The 19,121-nt window shown below is 34.1% G+C and overlaps 2 protein-coding genes across 3 annotated transcripts; one reads left to right on the top strand and one right to left on the bottom strand.

Annotated features, from left to right (window-relative positions):
* The first annotated feature begins 238 nt into the window (after positions 1-238).
* Positions 239-17,176, top strand: LOC117335411 (transcription factor TFIIIB component B'' homolog). Of its 2 annotated transcripts, none has more exons than XM_033895382.1 (12): positions 239-317; positions 2,518-3,061; positions 3,364-3,444; positions 3,820-4,096; positions 6,529-6,650; positions 7,712-7,909; positions 9,092-9,216; positions 9,716-9,810; positions 10,125-10,179; positions 10,790-10,939; positions 11,199-11,313; positions 13,650-17,176. In XM_033895382.1, exons 2-12 carry the CDS (start codon positions 2,535-2,537, stop codon positions 14,551-14,553), a joined length of 2,649 nt encoding a protein of 882 aa, XP_033751273.1. In that variant the 5' UTR covers positions 239-317; positions 2,518-2,534; the 3' UTR covers positions 14,554-17,176. The 2 variants fall into 2 exon arrangements, with proteins under 2 accessions (XP_033751273.1, XP_033751272.1); XM_033895381.1 differs by having other exon boundaries at positions 243-414.
* On the bottom strand, positions 4,716-5,658 carry LOC117335412. The gene is made up of 2 exons (XM_033895383.1): positions 5,439-5,658; positions 4,716-5,285 (listed from the first exon to the last, which is right to left on the bottom strand). The coding sequence occupies exons 1-2, from the start codon at positions 5,617-5,619 to the stop codon at positions 5,041-5,043; spliced, it is 426 nt and encodes a 141-aa protein (XP_033751274.1). The 5' UTR covers positions 5,620-5,658; the 3' UTR covers positions 4,716-5,040.
* Positions 17,177-19,121: the final 1,945 nt, after the last annotated feature.

Here is a 19,121-nt window from a genome sequence, read left to right as displayed (position 1 = left end):
CAACTATATTGAATCAAATACAGAAAACAAAAAATAGCTAAATTATTTTTTTCCATAAAACATCTATAAATACATAATATGCATGGTATCATTTTATTTTGTCTGTTAAAGTTTACACATCAATGAACATATTGCATTTTGTTTCTTATCGACTATATGATCCTGCACTATTTCACGACATTGCATCACCTCTGACCCGTTTGTATTTCATTCCGTAATATATAAGAACTCCGTACCGGAAGTTAAGCTATTCGACCACCATGGAAGACACATGAGGAACACGAGATATTGAATGGATGTTGAAGACAATTTGAAGTGTTAGCAATATACTAATTTTTGTTCTGTGGTTTAGACGTGTTTCTCACCACGCAATGGAACCAAATACTCATATATACCACACAGATTTCTAAAAGTGTGAGTCAAACGGGATCGAGCGACACTGGTTTTCGTACCATATTGAGTACAAGCAGACCACAGGAAATATAACCTGGTGATGGATTATGCTAATGATGATAATTAAAACTACAGTCGAGATCAATTAAGATAATATAGCATCATGTTTATATTGATCTCGACTCTGTTATTATTATCATAATCATTTAATTACGCAAAACCCTGTGCACAGAGTTATCATTTGGAAATTCTGTCCGAATTTAAACATTTGTTGACATTTCGTAAATTAAGGAACAGACCTTGATAACCCCAACTCTTATACACAAATACAGGAACAGCCAGGGAGTCCTGTAGATCCTTGAGAGTATGGTTAATTTTTGACTCCCCAAAATAAGATTAGACTCTGGTTTGAAGAAACATGCCTAGTTGACATGTTTTAACCCTTCAGATTTCTGAGAAATGGTAATTTGACTTCCGAAATTGCTGAAAATCTAGGGTCAATTAGATGTCCTGGGTACAGTCAGCATGCAACCAGAGTACAGTATGATTATAGTAATAAACATACGTTTCAGAAGTTGCTGAGACTTTCGGTACTGAGAATTATCATGAAGTGTAGTGAGTTTGGATCTGTAGCAGGCCGGGTTTTAATTGTAAATGCTGTACATAGTTGTATGGTCGCCTTCTAGCTTCCGGCTAGGGGGAATTTCCCTTAAGCTCGGTCAGTAGAGCAGCGGACCAGTAAGCCGGGGGTCGCGGTTTCGATCCCGGCTGGCTGTACACTACTTCTCCTTGAACTTTTACAGATCAATTTAAAGGGATATCACGGTAAACCAATTTTTTATTTTTTATTTTTTCATATTATTGGGTATATCTTTAAAAAAAATATCCTTATGAACAATAAACATTCGAATTTGATGATATATGTATATAAAAAACATCAATTATTAATTATAAAAAGGTTATCACAATTCGTTGATCAATAGTCTGAATATGCAAATTTTGTGACATATACGATAACACGTATGCGCACAACACACTAAAACACCTGAAAACAAAAATGGCTTCCAATGTGAATCGACTGCGGTTGAAAACGATAACAGCTTCCGCAATGAAGAAAATAATTGGAAAATGGGTCAAACACAATCCTAGAATTAAACTGGGGAAGCAGTACAATACAGTTCAAACATGAAAACAGCAGTAATACGGACGCTGCTCGTATTCTGCTTGATTGCTGGATAGTAGGTCATGACAATCTCGGTAATATTTACAGAAACTCGGTAATATTTATACAGTCTGTACCAGTACATCGCTACTGTCACTATACTATACATAAATATATGTGCCGGAATATATACAGAACGTGTTATTTAACATTTAAACCACTGTATAATATCATTGTCCAACTAATAATTCGCCATGTAAACTATCGTGTGTTTGTGTTGCCTCGATTTCAAAACAGTTACGTGATGATTTAAAAATAATTTCCGCGCTAAATTTAGAGGGGGATTCCCAAATAAATCAAGTGGTCAAGCTGGACATGAGGATCGACTGTAACCATTGGGACAGCACAGAAACATAACTGGAAAGGAACAAAACACGTACATTCATTGAAAATTACAACGTTTTTACCGTGATGTCCCTTTAAATGCATGCCACCGATTATGCCTATATGCAAAATAATTCAATTAACACAATATTTAGCAATCCATGTTATCCACAGGAAAATACTTGTGAATTAGATACTGAAAAAAGGGTATAGGTCCTACTCCTATACGTATATGAGGTCTTATTCCACCTGATTACATTGGTGGATATCGTTACATGACAGCCTGTCAAAAGTTTCCTGTCGTGTAAACCTCTAATATTATTGGAGTAGTATAGGTCCCAGCAACAAAATAGTGATAATATGCTTTTGATATTTTCAGAACTTACAAGAAGTAGGTGAAAGTATGTTTAGATCAATTTCCATTCCTAACAACAAGGTAACCAGCACATTTTGTTGAAGGAATCATTTCCTCTCTAACAAGATTTTGTGAAAATCATAAATCTAAATTATTTTTAAAAATATGCATGTTCATTTAATTTACAAAATATATATACTTTATAATTTGTTCATTATTTCAGAGTTTGAAAAGTCAGAGATGGCAACAAGACGCTCAAGATTAAGTATAAAACCCAACCTTGGGCCAAAGGTTGGGGGAACCAAATCTGGGTTAACAAAACTTGCTCCAGACAAGAAGGGTAAACAACCACCTGCTTCTCCTGTTCCAAAGAAAGAAACATTGGAAAGGTTGAGGAAAAAAGTCAGTGACGAAGATAATGACAAGGAACTGGAGAAAGATGCGTCGGTCACAACGGATGAACTAGAAAGACAAACGCAACCAATAAATAATCATGTCGAGAATGCTGGTAGTACTGACAGCAAAAGTGAAGCACATAATTCTGAAATTATCTCCCCTGTCCAAACAACGAGTGAAGAAACTAAAGATATGGCCATATCTGGAGTGCCAGACAAGAGCAAGACAGTAGCTCCTGGGAAAGATGGCGGGGATGTGATACCAGTGTTACCAAAAATACTGGTCCCACCCAAAAACAAAGTACAGATGATCACACGAAACAGACTGCCAAAGGCTAGGCCAAACCTTTCTGATTCAGGAAGACCCAAAAAGTAAGAGTCCTAGGCTTATAAACAATTTTGATAAGCAAATCACTCGTGTAGATTTTTAACAGTAAAGGAAGTGCAATAATATATGATCATATTTTCATTGTTTTTAAAACTTGTTGCAGCTCGTTAGCATGAAATCTTATCAGTCTATTTGATTTAATTTAGTTCAACGGAAAAAAAATTTAAGACAACAGAAACAAAATTTATATCTAGTGAGATTTTAATTATGAAGTATTACACCAATATATAGGTCTATGTTTATATTTACATTATTTTCTTGAACGAGTGTTTAATGTATCTTGCAGAGCCCCTGAGCTTACTATTAAAGGAGGTGCGAACCAAAGTGGCCCTTCATCTCCAATGAAATCACCAAGACCAATTATCAGGTATGACACCCTACCATATTTTTTTCTACTGGAGATTTTGTAGTAGTGAAAGTTTTTGAATTGATATGATGATGTACATATAAAACCACCACAAATTATGATCCATTCATTATCTCATATTTTATTAAACTTGAAAACAAGTGCTGCTTCAGAGTTCATTCTCAATTCAACATCTTTATTCAAGAATTTTTTTTTAAAAAGTACCTTGAAAAAATAAGTAAAATCAAATCATCATTACGATTGGATTATGCTACAAATATATTGCAGTGTGATTCCTAAAGTAGCTGGTAAAATAAACCTTTCATAAGATTATTTCGCCCAATTCTTAACTGTCTCTGACCGTAGATGAACATGCTTAAAATATTGGTTTTGTAGTCAGTCCCCCGATAAAGCACTCTCCTCACCTGAGAAGTCTGTGGTTGTGGCAAGAGAGCTCCAGGTCCACTATCCAACCACAGAGGCAATGGACACAAGCGGTCAAGCTTCCAGGTCAGATACAAGAATACCAGGGGAGACAACTGTAGCAGAGCGTCGTCATCGCAATCTGAGTGGTGTAGATGTACTGCCTGTCATAGAACGAAGGCAAAGACAGATGAGTACAAGTGAGACGGTGGCTGGAGAGAAAAGGCATCGGCATACCAGTGTAGCAGAGGTAGGGTGCGACTCTTATCAACAATTATTGTTATGCTTTTAACAGTTTTCTAAAAGAGTTACGGTATATTTCAAAATAAGGACATACCGTATAGCCGATTATTTTTATGGGGATATTTTCACCTTTTCGCTGGCAATTGACCTAGGGGTGAAAATTAGGACAGTAAAATTATGATACTTGGGTAAATATTACCGGCAAATAGTGTTGGGAAATCGGTTGAAAATAATAATCGATCATCGGTTGGAATCGGATACCCTATTCGATCCGATAATCGGTGAAATAATCGGTTTACTTTTCCAATGCATTTATAACTTTAATATCTTTAAAATTCCATTGAATATTAGTAACTTAGCATGGAAATAAACTGTTTTCAGTTATCTGCCTTTGTTTACTTTATTTTGTGTTGTATGTGTACTGTATGCTTCACCCCCCTCTGTAGTATGTGAAACATAATAAAGTCTCTAATATGTTAATGCCACTTTATGAATCACTTAACCAGTTCCTTTAAGCACTATAGAAAAGGGGTGTTCCAACTTGATATGTTTTTGGGATTTGAGGATTTCTCAAAATAATTTTAATTACTAGATCATGAGGACACATCAATCACAAAAAGCTACAATCAAGAAAAACAATATTTTTATTAACAATGAAAACAGCTTAATTGAGCTATTAAACTGATAAACAATAACAATTTAGTATTTATAACAGAGCAATAACTAAACATTCTTGACTAGACAATTGACAGTTTTTGACATTTTTGACACACCATTTTTTTGACTAGAAAATAATAGTAAACAATAACTAAACATTCTTGACTAGACAATTGACAGTTTTTGACATTTTTGACACACCATTTTTTTGACTAGAAAATAATAGTAAACATTTATTGAACATGTATACGAACAAGGGTGAAAAACTCACAAATGCAAATACAATACATGCACTCAGATCTCCCTGGAAATTATTGTTTTTAATGTCTGTTGATATATTGCATCATCGACCCGTCCTCTCCGTTCTTGACTCAATACAGTATTTGATCCTGATACAACATCACATCTTTTGACAAATGCAGCCGATATTGTTGGTTGAACTAATTTTGTTTCAACTTTGTCTGATCGCGATTGTGTGGAATTTCCCGACGGTAATTTGTGTTCCCCGTCAATATGGGCTCTGAAATTCGTAGTATTTCCTGAAAACGACGGAAGAAAACATTAAGTTGATACTTGTTCAAAGATAATAAATATACAACTGACAAGCGTTCTAAACGGCTGATACAATTTTGAGTTTACAAATGAAACACGTTACGTCTGCCGTACGAGTTTGTTAGCTTGGTAGAACTTACCTGTATTTCTGTAAATCTTGCGGCATAGACGGCAAACAGCTTGCGTTGTATCCAAATTCTTTTTTGATGGTGGTTCATTATCATTAATTTTATAAAATCCGAAGAATTTCCAAACATCTGATTTCGTTATGGAGCCTGGGTTTGGGTATATTTCCCTTAGATTTTCTTCAGCGGCCGCCATCTTTGTACATTGTTTGACGGGCGCGTTCGATTACATATACTGATCATGAGGTTCGTTCGTTTCGGTACCTTTTTATATTTGCCGATGATCGATTGTTGATGTTTGCCATCGATCATCGGCATCGAGATGCTATAAACGATCGCTAATCGATCTTTACCGATCATCGTCCCAACACTACCGGCAAAATAATTTATAGTTAAACTGCGATTAATACTGTCATTGTATTGCACCATGTTTAACCACCTTAGCCGCCTCCAATCATCCAAGGTTATTTCAATAATTATAATTGTTCAGAACACAATATATGCTGTATAATTATGTTTTGTTTATGTTATAACAAAAGTAATACACAATATGTTGATAAGCATTAATTGTTGCTTAATTTTGTTGAACTATACTAGTGTTTGACTGCTAAATATACCAATAAAACATTTAAAACAAATGTCTACTGAAAAGGATACAGACAACCTGAATAGGTGAATGTTTCTACAAAGGTGACAGAATTTTTGACCAAGAACCACTGAACAGTTTGTAATTCAACATCAGGACCAACAATAAAGAAAATTAGCTATCCTTTTAAAGCAAGGTTGCAAAATTTAATCCGTTAAAATTCTTTTGTTTAACATGAAAATCATGGAATTTTCGGCCCACAAAAATTGGTGGCAATACGATACTCAGTTTTCAACTTGAAGTATCAATATTACATTGGGATTAATATGCCATATCCAAAGTGAAACTACGTCATTTGACATCATTTTCCAGTCTTGTAGGTAAAGTTTCAGACATAGTTTTATGTAATCAGTTCTGATGATAGACCTGGTGAGATAGATGTTTGGATTCTATGTAAAGTAACATTGCATTATTCTAACAAGAATGTACTTGACCCAAAAATATTGTGATTCTTTTCAGACTTCTGCCCCCAAACGAAAGAAGCCTACCAAGGTTGATGCACCAACTGATGTTCCGGTTGACCGAACCAAGATAAAGATGGGAGACCTGATTTACTGGAATCCATCTTCAAACCCAATGAAGTAATATTTAAGTTTATGTCAAATTTGGTTGTGGTAGCAATCTGAATTACTTTTGAAGAAATATATTTGACGTTATCTTTCTGGTTTGTTCTGGCTTAAAGGACTCGCACAACTAAATCAGCCAATCAGCTGGTGTTTCACCTGAACCAAATCCCTGAAGAAAATGTGTTTCTTATGTTTGTAGCTGATTTTCTTGAGCAAATAAATGGTTACTTTCTATATACGAGAATGAAGAGTAGGGTCTTGAGATTTGAGATACTGAAAATAGAATAATGAAGGATAAGGCAGGAATTCTCCAGGTGGGGGTTCCCCAGTTCACTGTAAATGTCAGGGTTACTGTCTTTCTAGTATCCGTGAGCTCTTATATGCCATTAAACCTATATAATTACAACTTTTATCCAATAGAAAAAACTTCAAACTTTAATTTGATATAAATTTTACATTATTTGAACTTCAAACCAGCAAATGAAGGGATGGGGTCACTAGTAATAACATATAGTAAATTATTTAGTTGTGCAAGTCCTTTAAAGAGTAGTTGAACAAGCTTTAACTTTGGAGTTATGTTAGTGAGAAAGACACTATATAAATAGTGCCCTTGTCTGAGGGGAATATGGAGGATTGTTTCCCCGAGGGAACATTATCTTCCCGAGCCAATAGGCGAGGGAAGATAATGTTCTCGAGGGGAAGCAATCCTCCATATTCCCCTCAGACAAGGGCACTATTTATTTTATTATACCGAATAGAAAAATTTTCTAGTGAAAAAATCTGTTTTATCTGGTACAGTTCTCTTCATGTAAAACTACACTGTTGCGTTTGTAAGAATTGTCTCCCTTTTCAATGTTCGGGATTTTCCGTAAGAAACAATCGTGCGTTTTCGGGCGGAGCGGGGAACATTGCAATATCCCACGGCAATGTTGACCGCTGTTTCTGACACTGCATATTGTTTCAGGTCATGTGATTAGGAATTGACCAATAATAAGGCGAGAATCTTACATAAGGTATAATAATGTTAATTATTCATCTTGTAATCACCTTAATGTAACTAAGACATTTTGTAACAGGAAGAAACCTGGACAAGATAAAAAGAAGAAGAAATCGGTCTCTCCAAGTGATGATGAGGAAGAAGGTGTGGTCAGTCTGACTGCGCCAACAGCGGAGGAAGAAAAGGTGGATGACCCAGAAGCCACAGAGGATGAAGTTATGCCGGTACCACAGGTCAAGATTGGACCTGATGGCAACATTATTATCAACGAGGAAAGGTATGATGCTGGGTGTCTTCGGCAGTATGCTTCAGTGAGGTAGCACTATAAATCGGCAAAAGTTCCGGCCTATCACAAGGAGACTTAACACGAACATACCGCAGCCTCCCAAAACACACATACACACTTACCACACGCATACATGTCGCACGCACGGGAGGCCGTCCTTAAATGACCTTAGCTGTTAATAGGACGTTAAACAAAATAAACCAAACCAAACTGCCATGTGTCCAACCGAATGTATCCTGTTGATGTTAGATTGTAGTGATGACCTAACCCTGCCACTGCCCTGCTTGATATGTCAATCTTCAAGTTCTATTATATGGTGTCATTGACTTGTCAACTGATTTAAATATAATCATACTCTCCAACACTAGTTCTTATCTAAAAAAAATTAAACGCTTTCAAAATTATAAGTAATAATTATGTTTATATACTCATTTGTTTATATAAAAGTTCTATCAATTGAAAATACATCATGAGTACATAGTAGTATGAGAGTGAGTGAGAATGTGTTTTCTTTGTTTATACATATCAATTATTAACTTCTAATATTTTCTAACTACATACTAATTTTGCAATACTCATATGTTCATTAAACTGGAAATCTATAGGAAAGGACTAATATAGGCTGAGCCTGTTGTCCAATCCCTTTTGCCAACACCAAATCTTGATGATATTCTATGTAAAAATACCTTGAGATTATACCTGTTGTGTTGACAATTAAAATATTTTGAAATAATAAAAACCTGCCACTGAATGTTTTTGTCGCCCTGTAACACTTGGATGTGAATGTCATTCATATTGGCTCGACATCTCAGTTTGTATGTTGCTGTTCTGATTCTTTGATCATAGATTGAGCATTAGGTTGATGGATTTTTGAAGAATACTGAAATCCTGATGAATACCACACATCTGAGATACAAGTCATTATTATATGTCATCACTTTAGATGTTGAACAAACATGCTATTTTAGCAAACGTGCTATTTTAGCAAATGTGCTATTTTAGCAAACATGCTATTTTAGAAGAATATTTTCTTGATATTATTTGTAGAGTTTTCAAACCAATGTGTGACATTATTTAAGAAATTCTTGAGCGTTTCATGATATTCCGTATTATCTACTCGTTTTGATAGATTTCTAATTAATCAGGTCTATAATGATTTAATTTATCTTCCAGTCTTGTGATAAAGAATAACGACAGTGTAATAGAGGAGGATGGAGATGTGATCGATGAAACTGACATTAACGTTACGTACACCAGCTTCAGAAAGCAGAGACAAAAGCTGTCATGGTCGGAGAAAGGTACAAGTTCATCATCAGGGATTTTCCTACAATAGAAAAAGGGTCCGTTAAAAGGACCCATTCCCCTAAAAAAAATCTTGTGAAAATTCCCAATTTGTCATAAAAAGATTCCGAATTTTGAAATCACTTTTGAATGATTAAGTATGTTTTATATACAAAGACCTTTAAGGCAATAGTGAAAAATAAAAAACAGCTACAGATAACAAAATGAAATAAAAAACAAAGAAAAACTGAAAGTATGGATTTTACTATTTTCGTTTTTCCCACTGTCACATTTTGTCGTGTAGAAATTCCCAATTCAATGGACCCTGTCATCGGCTTTCTGTTGTAAGCAATTTTGTGTAAAAGAAATTTATTAAGTCCAGGCAACCTATTTACACAACTTATTACTGAAAATAATATATCAACATGTTTTAGAGTGATGTTCCCTTAAATTGGTTTCAGCGTCCAACTCCAAGACTGGTTTGATCTATATAGATATTTTCTGTATTGTTTTCAGAGACTGAAAAGTTCTACAAAGCATTGAGTTACATTGGCACAGATTTCTCTCTGATTCATAGTGTGTTTCCAAAGAGGTCTCGCAATGACATCAAAGTAAGTTGTCTTTTTGGTATACAGACATATTCATCATTTTTGCAATATTGATTTCATTTCATTTCAACAAGTTTTATTGTTATACTAAAACAAATGGATTGGACAACAGGCAAGCCTATATAAGTCTTCTCCAAAAGTATTCATGATTTATTTGAAGATTAACAATACTTAAACATTATGTCTTGTAGATAATCAAGTCGGCACTCAAGTTCTGATATGCGTTTAATATTTGTCTATGTTAATATATTACCAGGTGATATGACTGATGATTATACGTTCCTTTTTTTAACAGATTTACATTTTTTATTATTCAGAAAAAGTTTGCAATTGAAGATAAGAAAAACAGAGACAAAGTGGAAGCGGCTTTGCGTAAGTCAGATACATCACATTGTTTATCAAGACTTGAAAAGATATGAAATTATCGTAAATAACAATTCAAGATACACAATAGGCTAAAATTAGGTATATATGAAGAATGCATTTATTGTAGTTTTAATTTTATTGTTAGATTACCATGTAGAATTGATTTAAAGGAGTTTCAAATGTTTACAAGATATAAATACTATTTCCTGATAGTAATGTTGACAATTAAATCCTCGCTCTGATATCAGTGTGTAAATTAACAGAGATTTTTGAATCAGTATATAAAAAAATCATTATAATTGATGAATTTAATTGACATTAGATTGCTGTGAGAGCAAATCACAGATAAAAAAGGAAAATGTTTGAGTTCATGAATGTTCTAGGTCACATGAAAGTAATCAAAGCATAATATACTGGTTATTGAAAGAACTCCACAATTTGTTATTAATGGTTTTTACTGGACTTGCTGTCTCGTTTTATAAGTAATCTGAAGTGAAGTATTGAAACTGATGTTTAAATTATACAAACATAACACAAGTCTAGGTAATGGTACAAAAAGAGTTAAATGATTTTTACATATTGGGAATATAGTGACAATCTGTCAATTTCTGTTCAGGCAACAAAAAGCCCTTCAATTTGGCTGTGTTTGAAGAGGACGAAGAAATGGATATTGAGGTGACTAAACCAGCACGCAAATCAGGAAAGAGGGCTAAAAAGGAAAATAAAACTGCAGAAAAATCTACAAGGCCAAAACCAAGAAAAGAATGTAAGTTTTTAAACAACCTTTCCACATTATGCAATACATACTGTGTTTTATAAGTAATTTATATCACTTTTTATAAGCTCCTTAGTGACCATGATGTTATGGTATACATTGTCATATATTTGTTACCGACAACCTTGTTGTCTTCAGTTTAAAAGATTTCAGAGCTTGTTATTTTCTTTGTAGATCTGAAAACCATTTATTTCATCAAAATTTAGTTAAAGTAGATATGTTAAGTTATTACTTGATTCTGCACTTTTAGGGAAATATTACTACAATGAAAACGAAGATTCAGAAGAAGTTGAAGCCAAGAAATCTGCTGTGAAACGACAGCAAGTGGAAGAAGCGCGAAGGCGTTTGTTAGCCACACGCAACAGGTAATCCAACTCTTAATAAGTGATACTTTTAAACTTTTACACCAAAGTTTATGGATTGGCATATACCGTATTTGACCTAATAAGGGCGCAGGGCGCGGGTAATTGACAGTGGGGGCGCCCTTATTAAGATTAGTTATTCTGAAGTTTTATGAAACAGACTATACCTTATAGCAGAATACCCAAGGTTGTGGAAACGGTAAAATATTCAGTCATAAAAATATTCCAGATGAAGATATCTATTCATTATCATATATTAAGCTTAAACATCACTTGAATACTCCTGTAAACTTGTTAACCATGCCAGCTGATCTTTAGACCAGAGAACGTGTGTTCCACCATTTATGTTCAAATGGAACTCTTTTGTGTTCTATTTATAGAAACAGGTGATTTCCCAGATCATATCAGACATCGTTTTCTTTGACCTAATAATTGATTTACAATGTCTTTTACTAGCTTTCTGTTCTGAACAAAAGTTATTTAACAACAAGAATGAAGTCTTTACTTTATCTTCAAATAAAGATGGTAAGTTATTATTTGTATGTGTGTTTAGTTTTGGGTGCTCTTTGCACTGACATGTCATCTGTAGCCTGTAGGAATTCACAAAATGTGGCGAAAACATGTGTTTCAGTTACTTAATTTGTTGAAGAAAATTGAACACAAAGTAGCAAAATATTTCACATGAATTATTACTTTTGAACACCATTTTGACACCATTTTGACACTCAGTCAAAGATTTATTTCCTTGAAAAAAGGTAGGGGCGCCCTTATTAGGTCAAATACGGTATATATTTTTCCAATAGAATTCCATGGTGATAACATATGGTTACTAGTATCTGGTGTTTGTGTTGTGGTTATCTCCCTTACATTAAGAAGCTGAAGCAGCAAGCCTCAATCTGACAAAATTCCTTGGTAGCAAAACCAATGGAGAAGTTTTTAACTGACATTGTGTAGGTTCTATGTTCCATCTTTATACTGTAGCGATCAATTTTCTTCTTTGATGTATATCTACATTTCCATATACCCAACTTCCAAATACCTATACAAGGTCTTGAATCCTGATGGGTGATCTTTGAATATCTTTGCTTAGTCTGTAAATTCAAAGGTCAAATTTCATTGTGACTCAAAATGATAGACCACAGGAAAGTATGCTAATCAGTGCTACAATCATCAGTGCTACAATCAAACAGGAGATTTGTGAAGCATTAGGCAGAAAATGTTGATGTTAAAATTAATGTTTTTTATTTTATGTGAAATATTCTTTGTAAAATTTAATTAAGGCCTTGAAGGTGTTAAATTTGAAATGTCTGTGAATTTGGTTTGACCAGATCTGTATGTACCCTGCTGCAATTATGTAAAATGTATTAAAGGAAACTAGTTGAACCCAATAATTGATCAATAATAATAGTTCTGGTGGTTATCTTAATTTTGATGGTACCCTTTACTTCAGCGGTCAAAATGGAGAAATATGTCTGTATCTGATAAAGATTATTTTAATTTCAATTTGTTTATTAACCTTGAGCTTTACAGTTCATCAGTACAAACATGTATAACAATTCATATTCACACTGAAACAACACTTCTTATAACTTTCATGGAAATATAGGCAGGATGATTAAGAATGCTGCCTTTAGGTAAATATGTTGTTCAAACAAACCGGTTTGGGGCATACTTTGGAAAATTTCTTTTCTGTACAGACAAGTCAATTATCATTGACACTGCCGCAGTTACATACATTTAATAAAAATTCTTGAAATGGTCGGATTCATATCCGTCCATTAAGCTAGTGTGATGCATGGAAACTCTGACAAATCTGGCATGCTGTTTTACGCTAACCTGCAGTTAATATGAAAACATGTCAATTTTAGCGACCTTTAAAGTTACACATATTGCACAGAATGAACTGTTTTGTCACCTGTCAAATATTAAAACATTAATCATTTTTCTTTTCAGAGAAATAATTATCATGGCCAGAATGTCATTAAATGACTCCACCATTATTAAATTGTTGATCAATTATTGATTGTGTGAATAAATGTTTGGCATGTTTTACAACCGTACAAATATTAGCTGGGGGATAGTTTTAAGGCCATTACATGTATATATATTCAGTAAATAAGCTTCAAGGTCTAATATCAAGCTACCAGTAGTCGTTGCCCCTCGTTATCTTTCTGTAGTAACCTAGAGTGCACCAGTAAGTGTTTTACAACATAATTTTACTTATATCGAATTTTTTCTTTAATTTTGAATTAAATAACTGGAGTTGTCTTTATTTCCATGATCTTAAATGCTGTACTCATATTGAATTGTCAAAAAAAATTTTTTTTTTTTTTTTTCAGTTCCCAAAACAATCCTCAAGGAGTCGAGGAATCCAATGAAATTGTAGAGATTCTGATGAACATGAGTAAAGGAAATAATCCCGCTCCTCCAGCCACCGACACGCCACACGTAGAAAACGTCATGGTGATGCAGTCAGGAATGCCCGTTGTTGATATCGGAACAAATACAGAACAGTTAGTACAGCTTCTACAGACATCAGGACAGGCTGCACTCATAGGGGATAATGTTAACGAACCTCTTATCCTGGTCTACAACCGACCAACCACGCCGGGTGGCGAGACCGTCATCCATGTGTACAAGATTCAGCCTGAGAACAATAGCTCGGCCGGTGTTAACACTAGTACTCCCCCTCAACAGACAGAAAGGTCTAGTAATGTTACGAATGATAATACTACTGATTATATAGATATTAGCTTAACACGCTCAGATAATCCTGGCAATACTGACAACACGAATATTAGTACATCAGACCTCTCAACACAGGTACGGAATCAAGTGGACATTAATTCAACAAGTTCTACAGAAACAACGCGAAATATAGAAGGACAACCGGCGCCTGTTCTGTGTGTTAAAAATCAAGGGGAGGTAATTGGTGAGTGCGAGTCAACAGGACATATTGACTATAATTTACATAATTATTCTGAAACTGTGCCCATCGGAGAATCCATAGTGAGTCGAGATCAGTCAGTGACACAGATTGAGGTACCCAAAACAAGTGCCATACAAAACCCTGGCGAACCTGCGCAGGATCAGAATGGTGGCGATAATTCTTTGTTTTGTAGTGCTGAACAGAAAGATGGTGAAAAGAATGAATCGCAGGGAAGTGTCAGTAGTGTTGAATCCATCTCAGAACTTGGTGAACAGTATATAGATGATGTCACTAGTGTTGTCCCCAACCTATAGCGTATACATGAAGCTCAGGTGATTTCTTCACTTCTTTATTGGATATTGGACCAAAGTTCCATATTACTTCAATAGGTTTATAGGGTAATCAGTTACACAAATGATAATTATTACCAAATAAGAGGGGTGAATGTTTCATCAAAATAAATGTATAAATTTGGCCATTTATACATTTTCCATTCAGTACGTGGTCCAGTGTCCAAACAAATTGCTGTCAAGTATGAAGATATAAACTTGAGTGTTTAATGTACCTCGTGTATAGGTGTGTGTATATATTGCGGATCCAACTTCATATGCATTTATTCATTGTCGGATACCCATGGTTGATAACACTTCACTATGCTACAGGTATCACTGATATTATAAATGTAGGATAATTTATAGTGCAGTCAACCATGGGCATCCAACTATGACATCTTGTGTAAACATCCAGTGTAACTCAGGGTTTTACCATGTTTGAAAGTGTTCCTCTTCATGGTCATGGTCATCTTTTAAGAAATATTAAATATGAACAATTTAAATCGATAATGAGTTTAGTATAGAAAATCTTTTGTACGTAAACTACTGATATTCGAAATAATTGCTTAATTTCTGAGTTCCCATACTGAAGATAATTGTTTCCAAGTTCCATCCTAAAGACAATTGTGTTTCTGAGTTCCCATCCTAAAGATATTTATGTTTCCGAGTTCCATCCTAAAGATATTTATGTTTCTGAGTTCCATCCTAAAGATAATTGTGTTTCTGAGTTCCATTCTAAAGATATTTATGTTCCGAGTTCCAATCCTAAAGATATTTGTGTTTCCGAGTTCCCATCCTAAAGATAATATTGTGTTTCTGAATTCCCATCCTCAAGATATTTGTGTTTCAGAGTTCCCACCCTCAAGATAATTGTTTTTTTCGAGTTCCCACCCTCGAGATATTTCTGTTTCCAACGTCAAATTTATAATGATGTTTTAACTGTTTCGGAATTCCAATCCTAAAGATAATTGTTTCCGACTTCCCATCTTAAAGATATTTATTTCTGAGTTTCCAACCTTGAGATATTTCTGTTTCCAATGTCAGATTTATGATAATGTTTTAGCTGAAGTTATACCCCTTATTTATTGTGGTTTAGAATATATTTCTGTTGATTTTTGTTCTATGGAATAAAATATGCATGTTCATCATGTTCAAAATATCATCTCTGATAGAAAGCAACTCTAGTCAAGAAAACAATCATCGAAAGAGATGAGGCCTAGGTTTAACAATCAGAATTATAACAATGCTCACCTACATGTATATAGCTATTGTTTCATGCCAAAGATTAAATTCAAAACCATTCTGATTTTGGTTTCAAGAATAGAATTTACATGTTAAAAATTGTTGTTTTTTATATATAAAAACAAAATGAAAAAACATGTAGTACAAATGACCCTATGATAATTTGACAAAGTTGTCAAATTCTTTGTTAATCCAATGATTTTGTTTGACATATATGGAAATATAGGTAAAATTGTTCAAAACAAGAGAAGAATCGACGGAAACAGTCCACAAAAAGCTAGTCTCATTTATAAAAACATTCATATCGCATGGAAAAAGTGGGACTTTTATGGGGTGACGCACTTAAGACTATTTGAAATACATGTCTTTATAAGTAATGTATACAGTGTATATATATGTACATGTCTAGTCAGGGCCTGTGTTGTACAAATGTATATACAGTACTTGTGTCGTAATTTGGTTTGTGGGCAGAATGATTGATGTACATAACCTATAGCTACTGATAGTTATACAGAAGTATTTCTTTGGATTTTGACATAGAGTTAAACAGTAATGAATCACAATTTTTTTTTTTTTTTTTAGGAATTTTGCAAAATAGAAAAGGTATATGTATTCAACTCCTAGATATGGAATTTTATCCTTTATGAAATGTTTATTTGATATTAATTAATTAAACAGCAAATTCTAAACTTGCAATATCGGGATTTATCATGGAAATAAGTATTGAACATCTTAACCAACTTAGTTTCATTGTATAATGTAGTGTTGAAGCCACCATAGGGATACTGGAAAGAGCAGATTTAATTACATCTGCTAATTAATTGATACACAAATTAATGTTGATATTGTAAAGGAGAGTGTTTGGTTTAAAGATATTGAAAATCTAAATATGTAAACAAAACAAAATTGCAACAATCAAATGCATCTTATAAAATGCATTAATCATGTAAACTTTGATGCTCAAGATCGACTGCAGACCAACTCATTTTGTATGAAGTTTCATCTTACAGCACATGCACAGTGTACATGAAAATGAGTTACAATTTAAAAGTCAATATTGTATATCAGATTATACTGCAGACCAAGAATGATCAAAATCCCAAGTGTGGCCGATGTATGTATACACTACAGCAAATCTTAGTTAACTGTACCACTTGATTTATTGTGGGTTCACACTTTCAGAAAAAAATATGTTTTGGAAAAAAATGGGTATTAATAATTTATTTGTTGAGATATTTAAGATTTAATGAAATACCAACTTTATTTGATTTCTATGAGTTTGAAATGTAATGACAGCAATTTGGATGCATAATTGTCTGGAAAAGTATTAAGTATTGAAAAAATAAACTAAATATTGCATTAATTTTGTTTTACTTGTATATTTTCTCACTCCATTTATGTCCTTTAACTCTCTGTTTGTCCCTTATTATGAACAATTTAAAACAAGGCAGTAAATCACACGGACTCGTACCATAACGAGTTGATTAATGGCAGACAAATAGCATATACAGTGTATATGTAAAAATTATAAACAACAATGTAAGAGGCTCCCAAACATTCAAATACAAAATACAAGATTTGCCTAACATAGCATGCCTATACTGTGATTGTGGTAAACGTAATTTGGTCGTTATGGTTTGACATTGAGGAAAATCCTTCATGATGACATACAGATTGTACTGAAAGACAGAAACAAATATATTGTGATGATGAGCTATTTGTGCCTCGCTTTGTGACATTTTCAAAATAATGATCTTCGAACAGGACTTTAAGTTGTTGTTTTTTTGTTTTTTTTTCAACATTCTTGTCACATTAGACCATTAGCACATAGTTATGTGTAAAGACATCTCTTGAACCACGGTACAGATTTAGTTCATATTCACACCATAACATCACAGCATGACATTCTACACCTGATTTGATGTGGGTGGTTTGGTTTGTTTTTGTTTAATCATCATTTTTGGTCATCTGTATTGACAAATATTGTATTGATGAGGGGTGGTGGGAGGATTATATTCATGTGAGCCCTGCTCACTAATACTAAATTTTTCATCTGCCATTCTGTATCAAAAATAACGTTTATGTGATCTATCTGATACTTGACACAGGCACTTCATACTAGGACATGGGTTCACCTAGGTGAGGACACCTACACGAAATTTGAGAAAGCAGTAGTAAAATATAGAATGAAAGGTTTTTCTGCTTCATAACACATTTCTTGGCCCCTTTGTTAGAGACATGTAGCTCCTTTTTCCAGTTTTGGGACGTCCACCCGTATTTCTAATGTTCTGAGAGTCGTGAATAAAATTTATTTGTTTAATTTCAATATCATTAACATGATTAATATATTTTGATACAAATGTTGTGAATTAATCCTTTTAGTGTATATATAACATACTAGTTCGAGTTTCTCTGACATTTTATCAACATTTTATACCAATCTACGAAAAGGTCGATATATAACACGTCGGACTAGTAGCATACCATAATCAAAATGGTGGTCTCTTCAAATCGGCCGTGCAGGTTCTACGTCCGGTAGTAAGCAATCGTTGTTGCCATTATTTCATGGACATTTCTCAAATTTCATGTGCATGCTTCCCCCTTGTCCCCAGTTGTAGATATCGAAATTTGAGACTCTGATGGGAAAACAAAATGGCCGACAGGCGCCATTTTGAATTTGACAAGATGAAGTTTGTTGCCGCTATCTCTCAGAAATTACGTCATGTATCGTTCTAAAATTGCATCTGTAGATTTCCCTACTTGTGCCCAATCAATTTTGAGCTTAGATGACCATCTTTGATTTAGACGGTTGAAGTTTGTCATCGCTATTACTTGTTCACAGGAAATTATATTGGACTCCTCTGAAGTTCCCATTGTTTTTTGATAATTAAAAGGAAAGGGATAGATAAGGTAGAAATAAGGTGCTTTTCTAAAATTGTGAATTTCATTTTCTCGGAACCTGGGATCGCACGTTTGCCCTCGGTGAAAGAGTAAACTTAACTATAGTTTATATAAGGAAATCACATGTTTTATCATTATCTGTTTAACTTCCATTGAAGTTAATTTGAACTTGATTGGAATTATCAGCACATCATATTGGCCCTGGCTGACTGTGGTTCAGGGTTCAAAGTACATGTATGTGCTAAAATTTCTACAACTTCCTTGTTTTAAAACAAAACAAAAAGCAGTTATCTCTATTTATATATTAGAACTCAGGTGACCGTTAAGCCCCATGGGCCTCTTGTTATAAAATACTCAATTATCTCTGTCATCGTTACATGTGTGTCGTCCTGTATATCTTCAAACTT

Source organism: Pecten maximus, chromosome 10 (genome assembly GCF_902652985.1).
Source record: "Pecten maximus chromosome 10, xPecMax1.1, whole genome shotgun sequence".
Taxonomy (NCBI): domain Eukaryota; kingdom Metazoa; phylum Mollusca; class Bivalvia; order Pectinida; family Pectinidae; genus Pecten; species Pecten maximus.
This window is presented reverse-complemented; position numbering and strand designations above follow the sequence as displayed.

Excerpts from the sequence above, each read along its gene's own strand:
- LOC117335411 (XM_033895382.1), top strand. The coding sequence starts at position 2,535 with ATGGCAACAAGACGCTCAAGATTAAGTATAAAACCCAACCTTGGGCCA. Across the intron at positions 3,445-3,819 it reads TCACCAAGACCAATTATCAG|TCAGTCCCCCGATAAAGCAC; the intron begins GTATGACACCCT and ends TTGGTTTTGTAG. Across the intron at positions 4,097-6,528 it reads GGCATACCAGTGTAGCAGAG|ACTTCTGCCCCCAAACGAAA; the intron begins GTAGGGTGCGAC and ends GATTCTTTTCAG.
- LOC117335412 (XM_033895383.1), bottom strand. The coding sequence starts at position 5,619 with ATGGCGGCCGCTGAAGAAAATCTAAGGGAAATATACCCAAACCCAGGC. Across the intron at positions 5,286-5,438 it reads CAAGATTTACAGAAATACAG|GAAATACTACGAATTTCAGA; the intron begins GTAAGTTCTACC and ends CGTCGTTTTCAG.